A 19,083-nucleotide genomic window follows, 5' to 3' on the forward strand; every position below is an offset into this window, starting at 1 on the left:
GCACAACTTGACAAAAAGGAGGGACCGGTTAGTAGGACATGTTCTGAGGCATCAAGGGATCACAAATTTATCATTGGAGGGCAGCGTGGAGGGTAAAAATCATAGAGGGAGACCAAGAGATGAATACACTAAGCAGATTCAGAAGGATGTGGGTCGCAGTAAGTACTGGGAGATGAAGAAGCTTGCACAGGATAGGGTAGCATGGAGAGCTGCATCAAACCAGTCTCAGGTTCAAATGGCTCTGAGCACTATGCAACTTAACTTCTGAGGTCATCAGTCGCCTACAACTTAGAACTAATTAAACCTAACTAACCTAAGGACATCACACACATCCATGCCTGAGGCAGGATTCGAACCTGCGACTGTAGCGGTCACGCGGTTCCAGACTGAAGCGCCTTTAACCGCACGGCCACACCGGCCGGCCCAGTCTCAGGACTGAAGACCACAACAACACACGGAATAACGATCAAGGTCCATCAAAATTTGAAATATAAGGCCTTCTTATAGAGGAATGGAAGAAGCATCATGTGGTAAGGTTTGTTTTTGGTAAAAGCGATCAAGGTGCCCGAAAATCTACGCTTATGTTGTCATATACTTGAGAAAAACAACCAAGATCTACTCAGTGCTGAGGAAGAACGACTAAGATCCATTTCCTACTTAGAGATCTTTTCTCCTCCTTTTACGTTTCATCTTATAATGCTGTAGCTTCAAGTTACTGGCTTTTCGACAATACTTGCAGTCACTCACACATTGTATACGAAGTTCGAATTGTTACATTGTTTAGTAATAAAGCAATAGTGGACATAACATTGCGCCACAATGTGCATCTGAAGAGGTTGGAAAGTAGTTTTCTTCAGTAAGTTGAGCAGAAACACCCATCTGTTACAGAGATTGTGCATGAAGTTATTTCTTAAGTGAAATGAAGGCAGCAGAAATGTCAGGGAATGAACATTCCTGTCCCGCGTAGAATACAAGTACAAGGAAAAGAAAAGTGTTGGACCATACTTCTCATTCTTCAAAAAGATAACAGGCCCTGAGCCATGTGACAGGTGACAACTGTAAGTGCTTATGGTTGAGATGTGCCATTTACAGAAAGAAGTAGATTAATAAAGGAATACAGTCACTGGACTTCCTATGATATACAAATCTCACCTGATTGCTCTTATGAGTGTAAAGCCTGTGATGCAAAACAGGCCAAAGGAAAGTCCAGATGAAGCTATATATTTTTGCTATGTCTATAACGAGCGTATTAACAGAGATGGACAAATACAGGATGTTCAGGCATGTCAACAAGCATTCTTGACATTGCATGCCATCACGAACATGTCTTACTACTCTTAAAAAGGCATTGACAACTACAAGGGAAGCACATGTTGAGACCAGAGGAAGACATAGCACTAGACCAAACAAACTTAGAGGAGAAACCGTACCTAAGGTGTGACAACATGTACAGCCAGTGAGAGATTGCAAATTACATTGTACCATTCCCGATGGCCAATGGTTATGTTTAGCAGAAGAACTTAACATTCAGAAGTTGCAAGTTATATTCAGAGAAAAATCCTCTAAACTTTGCATCAAATGTAAATATCGATTGATTATCGTGATGAACAACAACTTAAGTTTTGCGTACCCCAGAACTTACACATGTTCAGTGTGTGACAAATTTAGAGGCGACTTCAGATGGACACCGAGAAATATGCACCTCAGATACAAATGTCGAATAAGCAGAAACTACGTAACAGGAAAGTAGACAAGTCTTACGAGATTAAACGTCCAAAAAAATTGCGATTAATAAAAGCAATCTGTGTGAATTATCAGAAGAATCTTACACTTCCTAATATTTCAACTCATGAAGCATATTAAGGCAGACAGCTATCATTTTATTCCTTCAGTATTCGTGTGTTTTCTTATTTTGGTTGGTTGGTTGCTTTAAAAGAGGGGGGAAATGGACCAAACTACGAGGTCATTGGTCCTTTGTTCGTAACAAATCAATGCCAAGAGTGTGAGAATAAAATAGATGAGATATACAATATAAAACGGAAAGACTACAAGAACAAAGGAAAGGCAACGAATACTAAAAGGAACAAAAGAGGGCAAGAGAACAACAGAGAGATTCAAGAAACAGTTAAAAGAGAGTAAAACAAGGAAGCAGATTACAGTGGCTAGCCGACCACGAAAATAAAAAGGAAACGCCAGCCACCCTGCAACACATCAAAACCTTCACCCTAAAAGCACTAGGGTGGAGGACACAGAGGGACGAAGGACAGGCGCTAAAACTCAGATCGAATGATAAAACGCATCCTCACGGATGAAACGTAAAACCAAATCAGCCGATGAGGCGTTGTCTGCTAAAATAAATGATAACGAGTCTGGCAACCAAAGATGAAGTCGCAGGGCACCCAAAGAAGGACACAGCAGAAGAATATGGGCCACTGTCAACCGCACCAACACTGAGGTGGGTCTTCACGGCGCAGGAGGTAGCCATGGGTCAACGTGGAGCCTGCAGAGAACCACAGACTCCCTGTGAGATGCCCTCATCAAGGACTTCCACACATTTGTGGTCCTGTTAAGGGCTCACAGTTTGTTGTGGTACTGAGATTTTGCCATTCCATCTCCCAAAGCTGAAAAACCTTACAGTGTAATAACGAATGCAGGTCAATTTGGGGGGGGGGGGGGGGGGGGGATGCCCATCTCCAGAAGTGGTTTCCATGTAGCCTGTTTGGCCAGCCTGCCAGCAGGTTCATTTCCTGGGATTCCGACATGACCAGGGGTCCAGACGAACACCAATGAACGACTGGATCGTTCCAGGGCATCGATAGACGCTACCAAAGGACGACAAAGGTAGCATTGGTCGATAGTTTTCAGGCTGCTCAAGGAGTCCATACATAAAAGAAAAGACTCCCCAGGGCGTTAAAGGAGATACTGAAGTGCACAAGAAATGGCCACCAGCTCTGCAGTGAATACACTGCAGTTGTCGGGTAAGGAATGCTGTTCAATACGCCGCCGTGAATGTAGGCAAAGCCAACGCGACCATCAGCCATTGAGCTGTCGGTGTAAACCACTTCACAGCCCCAGAACACATCAAGAATCGAGAGGAAGTGACAGTGGAAAGCTGCAGTGTTAATGGAATCCATAGGGCCACGTGAAGGTCCAGACGGAGCTGTGGCCGAGGCGTACACCATGGACGCGTACGTGAATGGACCCCAAGTAGTGGTGGTAAAGGGAAGGACTCCAGTTTGGAGAGAAGGGACCACACGCGAACTGCAGTCGTTATCCCCGACCTGGGCCGCCAATGTGGCAGATGGACTGCCGCGGGTGGGAACAGGAGACAGTACTTCAGATGCTCAGGGGAACTACGAATGTATGGTGTGTAACTGGCGAGCAGTTGTGCACATCTGATCTGCAATGGAGGGACACCAGTCTCCACCAGTATGCTGGTCACCGGACTCGTCCTAAAAGCTCCTGTCGCTTGTTGAACCCCACAGTGGTGCACAGGCTTGAGTAAATGCAATGCTGAATGCGCTGCCGAACCGTAAACCACACTCTCATAGTCAATTCGGGATTGGGCAAGGGCTCTGTAGAGCTGCAGCAGCGTAGAGCGATCTGGACCCCACTTGGTGTTGCTCAGGCAACGGAGGGCATTGAGGTGCTGCCAGCACTTCTGCTTAAACTGACGAAGATGAGGGACCCAAGTCAATCGAGCATCGAAAACGAGTCCTAGGAGACAATATGTCGCCACTACAGTGAGTGGATCGACATTAAGGTAAAGTGCATTACACACGACTTTGCAGCCGAAAAGCTTAAAGCTGTGGGCTAGAGCCATGACTCCGCCTTGTGGATTGCTCCCTGTAGGTGCCGCTCAGTAACACCAATACTGGAGCAGCAGTACGAAATGCAGAAGTCGTCTGCATTAGAGAAGGTGAGACGGAGGGCCCAACGGTTGCTGCTAGACCGTTAATGGCCTCTAAAAATGGAGAGACACTTAATACAGAGCCCTGCGGGACTGTATTGTCCTGGATATGGATGGAACTATGGGAGGCACCAACTTGGACACGGAAAGTATGGAGCGACAGGAAGTTTTGGATAAAAATCGGGAGCAGGCCACTCATACAATGTGGCAAGGATATGATGTCGCCAGATAGTGTCATACGCTTTATGTAAGTGAAAAAAGACGGCAACAAGGTGTTGCTGTCTGGAAAAAGTTGTTTGGATGGCAGACTCGATGGACACAAAATCATCAGTGGTAGAGCGACCCTGGCGGAAGCAGCCCTGACATGGAGCCAGCAGGCCACGTGAATCCAGGACCCAACCCAACTGCTGACATACGATACATTCCAGCAGCTTACAAAGAACGTTGGTGAGGCTGATGGGCCAATAGCTATCCACATCAAGCGGATTTTTACCAGGTTTGAGCACCGGGTTGATGGTGCTCTCCTGCCATTGGGATGGAAAGACGCCATTGCACCAGATCTGGTTGAAGATGATGAGGAGATGTCGCTTGTAGTCAGATGAGAGATGTTTAATCATCTGGATGTGGATCCGATCAGGTCCAGGAGCTGTGTCGGAGCAATGTGCAAGGGCACTGAGGAGTTCCCACTCTGTAAATGGGGCGTTATAGGATTCACTGTGATGTATAGTGAATGAGAGGACGTTCCCTTCCAGCCGTCGTTTGAGTGTGCGAAATGCTGGAGGGGGGGGGGGGGGGGGTAATTCTCTGACACAGAGCCTCGAGCAAGGAGTTCAGCAAAGTGCTCGGCAATCGCGTTTGCAGTGGTAGATAACACACCATTTATGGTAACACTGGGGACACTTGTTGGGACGGGTACACGAAAAGACGTTTGATCTTTGCCCAGACTTGGGAAGGTGACATATGGCACCCAATGGTTGAGACGTATCTCTCCCAACACCCCCTCTTCCATCATTTGATAAGGTAACGAACATGGGCACATAACTGGTTAAAGGCTATGAGGTGCTCCAGGGAAGGGTGCTGCTTATGCCACTGTAGAGCTCGCTGACACTCCTTAATTGCTTCAGTGACTTCCGGTGACCACCAAGGGACTGTCTTACACCTTGGGCACCCTAAAGAGCAGGGGATCGCGTATTCTGCCGCAGAAACAATTGTTGTAGTCACCTGCTCAACCATCACATCGATGTTACCATGTGGGGGAGATTCAGCAGTGACAGCAGAGGTGAGTCTCCCAGTCCACCTTGTTTAAAGCCCATCTGGGTAGGTGTCTGTGGGCCTGACATATTAGTCCCATGCTGCGACAGAGCAGAGTACAGCGAAGGTAGGTTGCAGGAATCCAAAATCATCAACAAAACACTTTAAGATTAATATAACACTTTATTTCTACAAAAAAGAGAACTATTATTTAACTTCTTGTGCCTCCTATGTGCAAGTAAACTGACAATCTATTACTATTCACAGAATGCAGGCAAAGTATTGTCTTTCTAATACTCAGTACTGATGTTTTTTAAGTCTGCAACCAAACTGGGCTGACCAACAATGGGTCACCAGTTAAATCAGCATTGATAGGAGGTGACAAACTCTGAGTTTCTGGAGGTGTGGTACTGCCTGCTTTTTCAATTGGCATATGAGACAGTACCTTCTCGATACTGTTTTCCGTGGGCCTGACGCTGGGGCAGTGAAGGAAGATGGGGAAGTGGTCACTACCACACAGATCGTCATGTGCTCTCCAGTGGATAGATGGGATAGGTCCTTGTCTTCAAATTGATAAATCAGTGACCAAATAACTACCATGGGCCACAGTGAAATGTGTGGCAGACCCAGTATTTAAGAGGCAGAGGTCGAACTGACACAGTAAAGTTTAAACATCTCTGCCTTGGCCAGTAAGCATGGTACCAACCCACAAAAGGGTTATGGGCATTAAAATCTCCCAGAAGTAGGAAAGGTTTAAGGAGCTGGTCGATCAGCCCAGCTAATACATTCAGGGGTACTGCAGCATAATACATTCAGGAGTACTGCACCATCTGGAGGGAGATATACATTGCAGACAGTTATTTCCTGTGTCGTTCTTATTCTGATAGTCACAGCTTCAAGAGGGGTTTGAAGGGGCACATGTTCACTACAGACCGAGTTTAATACATGAACACAAACTCCACCTAACACTCGATTATAGTCACTACGGTTCCTATAATATCCCTTATAGCTGCAGAGGGCAGGGGTCCGCATTGCCGAGAACCAGGTTTCCTGGAGGGCAATGCAGATAGCAGGTGTGAAGCTTAACAGTTGCCATAGTTCAGCCAGGCAGTGGAAAAAACCACCGCAATCCCACTGGAGAATGATGTCATCATGACACTGGGAAGGCATGGAACATTCAATGAGGCAGTTTACCCATCAGAGTCACCTGCTGCCGCCGACTTTTTTCCTGAGCAGTCTATATCCATTTTGTCTGAGGGTCTGGCGAGATCTAAATCCTCAGCAGACACAAAAATCTCCACCCCATCCTCAGACACAAAGCATGTAGGTAGCTGTGGTGTGGGTGCCACCGCAATTTCCTTGGTCTTAGGGCTTTTCTTTTTGCATTTCTCTCGCTGCTCCTTGGGTTTCCCTGCCTGGGAGTACTTCACTGGCACAGTCTCCGGGACTGAGGATGAGCGTGAAGCCCTATGACCAGCTGCTTTTGGGCTCTATACCCACTGGTGGGTGTCATTTTTCACACCAGCAGAAACCTGGGAAGGGAGTGACCCAAGGGACCCCTTCCTAGCAAGAGAAGCTGAAGAAGACTTAACACTTCTCCAGCTTAGAAGAGGGGACAGACGTCCCTGATGGTTGGGGGGTTGCTGCTCCCGAGGTGGGTGGTGCAGGAGCAAGAGAGAGGGAAAAGCCCCCCAGCATCAAGGGGGCAGGTGTAGTCTTCTGGCTTTGAGAGGTGACTTGGACTGGTGGAGCTGATGGTGCCAGAACTGTTGCAGCGGCGGCGTAAGATGATGTCATATGCACAGGATGCAGGCATTCAAACTTTCTCTTAGCCTCAGTGTAGGTCAGTCGGTCCAGGGTCTTGTACTCCATGATTTTCCTTTCTTTCTGCAGAATCTTGCAGTCAGGTGAGCAAGGCAAATGGTGCTCTCCGCAGTTGACACAGATGGGTGGCAGAACACGTTCTTCCCATGGTGTGGCCAGGGAGGGGAACAATTTGGGGTCATACTTCAGTTGCATTGAATTGAACTCATGATCACTTAGAGACTGCTGGTGGACTACGCTTCATCACGAGTCATCCACCCTGACGCCACCCACTCTGACCTGGGCCCCTCTCCACGGGTGTCACCCAGCCGCAGCAAAGGCCACCTGGCAGGATGGCCATTGCCAGGAGTCCCGGTGCCCCAGGGGGATGGGCACCTACTCTTTGGCATGCATGGGGAGCTAACGGCACAGGCATCAGCGCAACGATCCCTGTGTGGTCAGGGGACTACAACAAACAGGGTACATGGTGGCTCCACCACAACGGACTGGCTACCATGCTGGATATCAGGTGCAAAGAAGTGCATGGTCATCGTCGACGCAGAAGGCGACACTGCATAGTGCATGGCGCAAAACACATCCAGGAAGGCGTCCATGCCCAAGAGATGGAGAATGGGCAGTACCACAATGTGACGACGACAAAGTGGGCTAAAGATCTCAAAGCACGATGGACATGATGCACCATGTAAGGCGCACTTCCCCAACTGGCTTGCTCATCGGGAAAATTTTTGAAGAATGGAGATCAAACTCTACAGGGAACCATCACATAAAGGCCAAAATGTGTGAAACTCCTTTTAGGAGCCTCTTACGACAGGCAGGAATACCTTGGGCCTATTCTAACCCCCGGACCCGCAGGGGGGGGGTTCTTAATTTATTAATAGCGCGAAACAACAATGGACAATCGGAACGATTAGTTCACCCACAAACAATGTAAGGTGGTATTTTTTATGTAACAACCTTCACGACTTGAAATAACAAAAACACCTGAAGGTAAGGGTTTCGGGCACCTAAGATGGCGAACATCGGCTACAAGTTTTTGACATCATGACAGCTCCCTTATTCTTACAGCTAACGCTAGTCTCAGAACACTTCCTGCAAACGTGACATCATTTCAACTTCAAGTGCAGTATTGACAATGGCAGGAACTGCTATCGCCGTTCGTAAGCGTTCAATGTGGACCTCTCTAACATGGGTAACACATGCCTTTACCGGCAGAAATACACCAACCGGAATTGTCACTGGTTTACACAAGGATGTGTGAAATGAAATATTAGTGACAGAGAAGAATATAATGTTACTGTCCATCATTTCACTCGCAGGATTTTAAGTTGACCTCTTATGTTCCTGCCTAACCACATACTCTGAAGTCTGCCTCATTTTCAGAAATAAACAATCAAATACACATTTCATCTTTCGTTTTCTGAAAAGACACAGATGTTAAAATTACATTGAATATTGCAGAAATACTGGTATTACATTCATAGTAAAAGCCAATAAGGTGTTGACAACAGTAATATAAAATAATACTATTTTGTGAGAGGTAAATTTACATTCTTCAACTCCATACACCACGACCTTACTTGTCCATTACACTAATGCCTATTCATGCGATAATTGTCTTTAAGTCTCTGTTATCATAGTACCTCTTCGAGGCTTGTATCATTGATGAGGTATTAACTGACATTTAATGATAAGGGTGACATGTTTACAATACATTTGCAATGAGTCATTGCCTTGAAACGGCATACTGCAAGTTATAATACAAAACAGTTGGATATGCCAAAATAAATATGTTGCCTCCCAAATCGGTTGGTGATAACACAGTGAGCCTCGTGATACCGTAGTGCATGTGACATCAAGATGACACCATGATTGCAGAAAGTACTGCGAGACAAGTGTTATCCTGTTTGCCTCTTTGAAGGTATTCTTGGCTGTTGATATTTGTCACTATTGACAACAGATATCAACAGCCACAAATCTCCATACTCATAACATCCACCAGCTTTCTTTAAAATTTTTTGTGCTTCATAAATTTTATTTAGTCCTAGCCATACATGTTCTGGTTGTTGTGAACGGGTGCCGCAAGTGGTATTCCACTAGTTCTTTACTGTGATATCGATTGGCGAAGTAACGTCTTGTTCACCTTACTATTTCAGTACACTCACCAACCTCTTCCAATCCAACTTCGTTCCTCGAAGTGCTGCACTTACTGCTGGAAGTTAAGAGAACGAATCCAACATGCAAGTCTCAAAATAAATGAGAGGCTTCTCATTAAGTCTGGTATATTGTGTCAGCTGAATGTATCCTTTTTTTCACAACCTCAACACCTTTTGTTTGTCCCACCCGCTTCAGCCGGTCCTCCTCAACGCAGCATACCACCTTCCTACTCATTGACCTACTACTATCTGATGGCTCCAACCACACCTCTGCCCATCAACCAGCAAGAGTACCTGCACTTTGATAGCTTTCATACCAAGAACTACCTCCCATACAGCCTGGCTACCCAGGGATAGCCTATCTGCAGTGACAAGAACCCACTTGCCCAGTATGCTGAGGATCTCGCCAAGGCCTTTTCAGACAGGCACTATCCCCCTGACCTAGTCCACAAACAGACTTCCTGTGCCATTTCCTCTCACCCCAAATCCTCCCACCACCCCCAAAAACCAGCCACAAAGAAGTAGCCCTGTCACCCATCAACAACCCGCACTTGACCTGAACCTGATCATTTGCTAGGGATTTGATTACCTATCATCATGCCCTGAAATGAGGGTAATCCTACCCAATATCCTTACCATCCCTCCTAAAATGGTGTCTACAGCCCACCCAACCATCACAACATCCTAGTCTGTACCTATGGCACTCCCAATCCCAAGTCACAAGGATCCTACCCCTGCAGAAGACCCATGTGCAAGACCTGCCCAATCCACTAACCCTGCACTTCCTATTCCAGTGCTGTCACATGTTTATCCTAACCAATCAGGGGCCAGGCCACCTGCAAAAGCAGCCATGTTATTTACAAGCTCTGCAGCAATCATTGCACAATGTTTTATATTAGTGTAACTACCAACAAGTTGTCCACGAGGATGAGCGGCTACAGCTAAACTGTGGCCACGAGCAAAGTAGACCACCCTGTGGCACAACATGCAGCTGAACATAACACACTTGATTCAATGGCTGCTTCACTACCTGAGCCATCTGGATACTTCTCTCCACCACCAGTTTTCTGAACTGCACAGATGGGAGTTCTCCTTACAACACATTCTCTGCTCCCATAAATATCCTAGCCTCAACCTAAGGTAAGATACTGTCCCAACACCCTCCACCCACCAGTTTCCAACCACTTTCACATCAGCTGCTCCCCATTCCCATCTCTTACAGTCTGTTTGCCACTCGCTCCCAATGCACCCACCCATCTTTCCCTAGTCCATTCTTTTTTCACCCTGTTTTCCCCATCTCCATGCCCCACAACCTCCTGCTTTCACTGTAGTCCCTGCAGACTGCCAGACAGCACCCCTCCACCCATACACTGCTATACCTTCCCCTTCTTTGTCCCCTCTACATTGCTGCTATCATCCCATGTGATAGTTGCATTATGGCCAGAGCTACCAGAGATTGCACTCATGTATGCATGAGGTGTGCTTTCTTGTGTGTGAGAATGTTGTGTGTTGTTCTTTTTACAATGAAGGCTATGGCCAAAAGCATTTATGTGTCTAATTGTGCCTGTCTGTAACTTAGCGTGTTATCTTTACTGTAAGTAACTATCTTTTCCTACATTGCTTAATTGTAGCGAGTTCTCTCTCGTCCCTGTGATGTCATAAGCATTGTCACATCCAGTCTTCCTCTACGGGTATGCACCGTTATTTCCAAGGCAGGACATAACAACATGGAATTAACTGCCCAACCAACAGGTACTGCAAACATACAACACATCACTTCACCAGAGTAATATGTCACAAGATACACTTCCCTGTAAACAACATTACATAAACTACGTATTTGAGTGACATTCCTGTTAATGGGTTGTAATCGCCCAGTCTTAACAAGTGTATGCATACATTTTCAGATAGTTTGGTAACATTTTTATCGTTTTCCTACAGCCTTCCATCGCTGTGTGTGTTTCAGTATTACATACATAGTTAATACTGCTAAATAAGCCATTCTCTATACATTCAGAAATTAAACAACAGGCAAAAGGAGGCACAATAATCGCACCTCATAAGATACTGAGAAATTCATACTCTATCTATCTTACTTGAACCAGAGTGTTTCTGTTATTCTGTCTGCTGCAGTGAAGTTCATTCTAATAAAGAATTATCCTCGTATTACACAGAGGCGAAACTACAAGTAGTAAAAGTTTTGGATGCTGGAGTCTACTACAACTGGTGAAAATCAGTGCGGTGAGGAAACTGAATAGGGATTTCTCATTGCACCATGAGACTCCATTTCACAATTATCCAAATGATTCTGAGATGGAAATTAAAAAATGTGATGAGCTCACCAGATCCTATACTGTGCACTGCTAAAAATCTTGAGGTGTTCTATGGATAGACCAAATAATTCTGCTTTTAATTTTTTTAAATACATTATGAAGATTGTTATGCACAATAAAGCGGTGCTACAAAATGGCCAAATACCTGCGTACTTCACTGCCTTCCCATCTCTGGATGGATGTACAATCAGTCTGTGGATTTTGTACTCAGTAAAAGAATACCTAGAGATGAAGTGAAATATTTATATGTGAAATATTCTTCTGCCTGAAGCGAATTTGGTATCATAAGTAGAGCACAGGAAATTACACACTTGACAGGCTTCTATTGACTGATTTCTACATACAGTGCAGTACCCAGTGTCTGTTGTGCCACTAATATGCACAGGTTACTTTTTATAATACTTCATATATTTCAATGTAGATAGTGTGCCCTTTTCACCACACACATCAGCATGAGACGTGACATAGCTCTATGAATGTACTGGGTATTATTAGTCAAAGAGCAGTATTTACATTTGTGTGTTTTCTGTGTTATTTTACTCAAACTTGGAAAAGGATTACTCTGAAAGGTAACAAGTTTTCTTTCTTTGTGTACCTATTGACAACTCAACACCTCTGCTTTTCAATGAGTGGTCTCCTTTAATCTAACAATATATAGATTCAGTCATATATTCACAGCCAGAAAGAAACTGCCTACTTTAATACAAAAACTGAAATTTACGATCCTTCCCGATTTCATCAGATGGGTCAGACAATATTGCCTATTCTGCAAAGGCCATGTTTGTTGATAAGACACTGGTATAGTGGATCATTCTAACCTATTCACACCTAAACTGTCTTGTAAGTTCAAACATGGCCATTTGGCTGCACAATACGCATACATTGTAAGTTTTTTAATCAGAACTGTCTGATATACAGATTTATAAAAGCCATTTGTCAGCGGACAAGATAAATGACACATCACTGAATAACAAGCATGACAAATTTTTTTTGTGGTTTTCTGTAATACACACAATGGTATAGTCGCCAACCCCTGTTACTTTCTTGGGTGAAATGGTGATAGGAACAACCCAAATATCAATAATTAGGACAAAATGTAGGATTTCTCATGATGTAGACAAAAACTCATCTTAAAACTTTCTCATCCTTCTGAAAGATGAAAATTGTGTCTTGAAGAGACCCATTAACATTTAGTTCTTAAGTTCTCATATGCACACTAACACTCATTACCTACCAATGTAAAGCAGTGATTAATTGGAAAATTTCACTGCTACACTGGAGTGAGTCTGGAATTCTGAGGACCCCAATGCATCCCACATAGTTGACTCATCTCAGTAGCAACTGAAGTTGACTGTCTCCAAAAAGCCGTAGTTGAAAAATTTAATGCCCTTATTGGAAGCAGAAACAAATAATAATAATAATAATAATAATAATAATAATAATAATTAGTAGTAGTAGTAGTAGTAGTAGTAGATGTTACTATAATGGAAGGTGGTATAAGTGTGCCACACATTTAGTGGTGATAAAATTATGCCTATATTTCAAACTGACTTTATGCTGTAGGTAAAAACTTTTGAACTCTCATATTTTACTACTGCAGACTGGGTCATATTTAGGTTAATTTTGATATTTCATTCCCTTATTACAGTTACAAACAGTAGTTCTGCTGATAGTGTCATATCTTAAAAGTATCTTTGTAAATAGGGGACAATGTAGTTGTCTGCAAGGCAGAGCAAATTAACAGTGTAATGTAATAAAGCTTTGACTTAAATTTAACTATTATTTCCTTGTAAAGTTAATTTTTTGTGTAAAATATTAGGAAAATATAAATCACATGAGTATTTCTCAGCATAATGTACATTTTATTCAACAGTGTTGACACCTCTTTTGAGAACAATTAGTTTCATGTAATGAGTAAAATTACTGAAAATAGCAACATTAATTTTTTATGGATCATGCAAGAAATGAAACTGTTTCACACTTTTAATGTTGGCGTGTTAATATCAAGAGGAACACAGAAGCCTGCACTGCAACAAAGAACATCAGAACATGTAACCGAATAACAGCTTAAGACACAGAAGCCCAGAACAACAATGAATCCATCTCAAAAATACAAACTCCCTCTCCAACAAAAATAATATCAAATGGTATACCTTGAAAAACCTTACACTTAAAAGGTTGGTTTCAACTTCACATGGATTTACTAGGCATGGTCCGGTCCTACTGGAAACGGTATGCTGTTGCCTTCCTCCAACCTTCAAACCGAGTTCCCCATCTAGTTACAAGGGAATCTAGAGTTTTGTGTGGACTCGAAACAACAATGCAACTTTATGTTTTTCACACTAACCCATACTGTCGGATGTGAAATAATTTTTACGTGACAGATAAAAATCTTAGTACTGACTAGGGGTTGAAGGCAAGACCTTTGGATCTGTTGTCTGGCACTTCATCAGTAAGCCAGACTTAAATGTGGAAAATTAATGTGAATGTTGTGCAGTATGGGACACTTTAGACATAATTCAGACAGATCAACTTTATTTACATTTATACACCACAAGGTGTCTCACAGAAGGTGGATGACAATACACTGTGCAACTAAATAGTCTGCCTTCATGTTCAATTCACAAATGGTGCGCATGGAGCAAGACTATTGCTAATCCTTTGTATAAGATCAAATTTCTTCATTCTGCCAGCTGGTCATTTCATGAGATATGTATGGGAAGACATAGTGCGTAGCTTGATTTCCTGAAATGCAAATGGTTTTAACAGTAAATGCATAATGCCTCTCTTCTTCTCTAGTAATTTCTTCAGCCAAGGCACAATTCAAATATAGTAACCTGACATAATCTGCCACCCTACTTTTACATAAGCTGACTTACTTCTGATCTCTGACATCAAATGCATGTGCTCATTTTTTTACTAATCAGTCTCATTACTAAATGTCTCTTCAGCAAATCAATTACTGTACATGACTTATGCTCGTACTACTGTGCATAAACCTCCAGGATGGGGAAAATCAAAATATCTTAAATAAATATTTTTTAATAATTTACAGCATGTTACAAACATTTTAAAAAAATGTGCACTGTAACAAATATTGTAAATTTCAGTTCTTTTGTACAAAACAGCTTTTAAGACAGCACAGATAATGAGGTTCACAAGTTCTGAAGAATGTTTTGTCAAATACATTTACAGTCGAGTAAGTAACAACTTGTGACAATGCAATCATACAATTCATCCGCACAACACAGTGAAACGAAACAAACAATTAAAAGAAGTCACACAGTCCAATGTAATTCAACTCACATGGATGACGTGTCACATCAAATTCACAAACAACTGAAGTTCATGTGCTGCCAGAGTTCTTCACTTGCTGTAGTGAGAAACAGCAGACATGAGGATTGCAAAGCCACTATGGTTAATTTACACCAGATCACCAATGACGACAATTATTCAATAAGTTTCTTGGCTTTGAAAAATCTTCGTAGGTACAAAACCTGCCATGTCGCCAAACCCAAAAGACAGCACATACTGAAAATGCTGAAGTACAGGACTCGGCTATTTGTTGATTCTGCAAAAGAAAAGACGTGCTTCTCAATAATAGTACCAACACATAAAAAGCAAAATATTCAGACATTCACAACAGCAGAGCAAAGTAACAAAAATCTACATCCAGTTACAATGTGTATGGCATACAGTAAACATGACAGCTGTTGGCTGTATTCCATTTATTGATCATATGAGGAAAATTTATTATTTTTTATTCTTTCATACCCAATGTGCTTTCATTATGCAAATTGCAAGAATTTACAATGTAATTCTATTTGTAGGGAATTCTGTGGGTTCTGATGAAATAAATTAACTTATTGTTTTTTATTAAAACTGCTTTCTACGGGACTATCAAAACATTTATTACTCATATTCTTCAAGTGAAGTCACACTTCACAACAGGTTAAATAAATGTTTTCGGTTTATACAGCTGCCATATTAACAGACTGTGGCACAGTATTTGTGAGGAACTGAATTCTATACTGAGATGGGGGAAGGGAAGGAAGGGTAAGGGTGAGGGTGAGAGGAAGACAGAGTGAGTGAGTGTGTGTTGGGGAGAGGGGGGAGGAAGAGAGAGGGAGGAGGGAGAGGGAGGAGGGAGAGGGGGGAGGGAGAGGGGGGAGGGAGAGGGGGGAGGGAGAGGGGGGAGGGAGAGGGGGGAGGGAGAGGGGGGAGGGAGAGGGGGGAGGGAGAGGGGGAGGGAGAGGGGGAGAGGGTGAGGGGGAGGAGAGGGGGAGGGAGGGGGGAGGGAGGAAGAATTCAGCCTTCACTATTATGTTGTCAGAGCTTTTATTGGCCATAGTCTTGACAGTCTACTGCATGAACACTGAATGCTCAAATAATAGTCAGTGGAATCTCATTTATCAAGACTAGGTGGGGCCATAGATCATTCGGGTTATCAAAAATCCGAAAATTCTGACTAAATCACGACGACATTGTTTAAGTGCCATAAACACACCCACTGTCATGCAAACACACTAATTACATATAATTCTAACACACATTTCAAGCATATATTGAAGAAAAAACAGTTTTATACATTGAAATAATCAGCAACTTTCTTTTGAGCTAGATTCATAGGTTTATGTTCAATAAGTTCAGTTGAATTTGTTTCCTATTAAATGTACAAATTGTATAGTGGACTTACAAAAGACTGGTCATAGATTAATCACTAATGTTACAGTACCAAATTCGGCAGCAATGCTTTTAATGAATACTACTCCATCCTTCCTATGCAGAGTATCTTTTCATCCACGGGCACTACCAACTTTTCTCTCTTTGATGTTGTTTTACATTTGCAATGAACAAATGCAATACAGTACCATACTGTACCAGGATCTGTGTATGGCAATAGGTTGAATTTAAACCTAATGATTGTCATCAATAGAGACCGGGTTACATGCATCATAAAAACTTTAAAATATGCATGAAATATGCTTAAAAATGCATGAAAAGTGTCGAAATATGCAAGACTAGAAAAACATGGCAGTTATCGCGTGCATTATATCTCAAAGTCGAACCTGTACATACCAATTATGATGAAGAGCGTTGGACATGCAAAAGATCGGTACATTTAGAATGCTGATGTCATTTTCTGAATACTTTCTAGTAGAGTTTAGGAAGAGGGACTTTCTGGGGTTATTTTTTAAAAATTTGCAAATCAGGGATGCACACTTCAAGAATTGTTCCTTCTTTGCTATTGTTGGTAACAAGCAGATGCGATGCATGTGAGTTGCAGCTAAACAACTGATATGTAAAACATCAACTTTGAGATATATCGCATGCAGAAGGGGCATGCTCAAAAACTCTGTAATATTTTATTTAAAAAGCAACATACAATCATCAATTTTTTTGAACAGCATTAACTATTAATTTATACAATTGGACCAAAGCATTATTTACAATTTATTTTACATTTTTCTACTATTGTAAACATAAACGACCAAGTACTGTCCCAAATGTTCGGTAGTAAGATTGTGTCTTTGATCACTCAAAACATTTTTATAAGCAGGAAAGGACCATACTACATCAACTGAGGTAACTGGGCGGTATTTGAATTTGGGTGCTATGTTGGCATTCACTGTTTCTGGTAAAAGTTCACCCGTCCCATTAATACAACTATCAATTTGGCACAAGGCTTCAAAGCCTGGGTTATTGTTTAAAATGTTTTCAAACTTTTCTTTAAGTTTTCTTGGAAATATTTCTGGCAATGAGGAGTTCACTAGAATAGTTTTATTCATTAACTGAATAGATTCATTCAATGCCAAACCCTGAGTTTCAAGCTTTTTAATACTTGCAGGTACATGGGAAAATGAGTGCTAATCACAGCAATGTCATTAAAAGCTTTCTTGCACTGGCAAACTGACAAGGCCTCTGCACTATTGAAGTCATTTACTACCGCTCTGATAGCCTTGAAATGTTCATTGTAAAACACAGCTTCGACCCAGGTACCCCAATGAGTTATCACTGGTTCGGGAGGTAACATTTGGTAGTTTTTCTTTGTAGGTTTTGATGTGGACAGGAGCCTTCAGAAACACTTTCTTTGTTGATGAAATCAGTTTATTTACATTCAAAAATGTGGAACATACTTCTTCAGCAAGGTGATGTACTCCATGAGCAAAGTACGTCACATAAATCAAATTGGGATAAAATACTCAAAGGGATTTTCCTTCTGTGATCATATACAGAGGTGCAACTGAAATAAACACGAACACCCTATTAACTGCAGATGATTCTGGAAATATTTTTCTAATGCCCTCATTCACAAATCTGGCGATCACAGAATGATTTACTTTTTAAAGTTCTTTGCAGGCCGCTGAATATGAAGAAGGCTCTTCTTTTACCGCACCAAAAAATACATTTGCAATGTAACAGCCACAAGTGTCTGAAGTTTCATCAACTGAAATCCATATAATGCTGTCCTTGAGTTCACTGCGTATTTCTTTCAGAACATTTACATAATTGTCGGTACGCTATTGAAATATCGTGCGAGAACGACGTGAACATACAGCTGGATTCCTGAATATCCAAGATGTGATCTTGGATACCAGCTTTATCCGCCACAAGGTGTTCTAGCGAAAGGGAAACCTATTTAGTGCTAACCAAGAAAAATAAAGTCATTTTATTTACTTGCAAATAATGTGTGTCCCACAATAGTGGGTGGTTTAAGTTATCACCTACTAAAAGACATCTCTTAAATTTGTTTTAATAACCTCTGCAGCTCCAAATTACCTTTAAACATAATTATTCCCAAATAAATAATAATTCACTGTAGAATGAAACACACAAATACAAGGTGTACAACTTTGCTTCCGGCATTTGCCGATAGGTGGCAACAACGGTAAGCAGCGGCCGAAAGAAACAGATCGCAGATGTCACGCAGTTAGCTTGGATTTTTTGATTCAGAAAAAAGGAACTTTGGTCCTGTGTGAGCTGAAACCAAGAGACGTTGAATGGCGTGTGTATGTTTGTGAACAGTTGCTTCAGAGGCAAAAACAGAAGGGATTTCTGTATTGTGACCGGGGACGAAAAATGGGTTCATTACCATAATCCTAAACGCAAAATATCATGGGGCTATCCCAGCCATGCTTCCACGTCGACGGCCAAACTGAATATGCACAGCTCCAAAATCATGCTCTGCATTTGGTGGGACCAGCTCGCCGTCGTGTACTATGAGGTGTTAAAACCAAGTGAAACAACTACAGGTGCTCGTTATTGAACGCAATTAATGCGTTTGAGCAGAGCATTAAAATACAAACGCGCCAATACAGCGAGAGGCATGATAAAGTTATTTTACAGCATTACAATGCTCAACCTCATGTTGCAAAAGAGGTCAAAATGTACTTAGAAACGTTAAAATGGGAAGTCCTACCCCACCCGCGGTATTCTCCAGGCATTGCTCCCTCTGACTATAACCTGTTTAGATCAATGGCACATGGCCTGGCTGACCAACACTTCCGATCTCATGAGTATGTCACAAATTGGATCGATTCATGAATCGCTTCAAAAGATGAACAATTTTTTCGACAGAGGATTCGTACACTGCCCAAAAGATGGGAGAAAG

At 42.4% G+C, this 19,083-nt stretch overlaps 1 protein-coding gene across 1 annotated transcript in view; it reads right to left on the reverse strand.

Annotated features, from left to right (window-relative positions):
- Window positions 1-14,495: 14,495 nt before the first annotated feature.
- The window catches only part of LOC126471112 (transmembrane emp24 domain-containing protein bai), a 31,721-nt gene continuing 27,133 nt past the window's right edge, over window positions 14,496-19,083 (reverse strand). Inside the window, exon 5 of the mRNA XM_050099197.1 lies at window positions 14,496-15,042. Within this exon, the coding sequence (XP_049955154.1) occupies window positions 14,921-15,042 (122 nt within the window). The 3' untranslated portion in view covers window positions 14,496-14,920. The remainder of the gene's footprint in view (window positions 15,043-19,083) is intronic.

The sequence above is a fragment of the Schistocerca serialis genome, chromosome 1, assembly GCF_023864345.2.
Source record: "Schistocerca serialis cubense isolate TAMUIC-IGC-003099 chromosome 1, iqSchSeri2.2, whole genome shotgun sequence".
In the NCBI taxonomy this organism is placed as follows: domain Eukaryota; kingdom Metazoa; phylum Arthropoda; class Insecta; order Orthoptera; family Acrididae; genus Schistocerca; species Schistocerca serialis.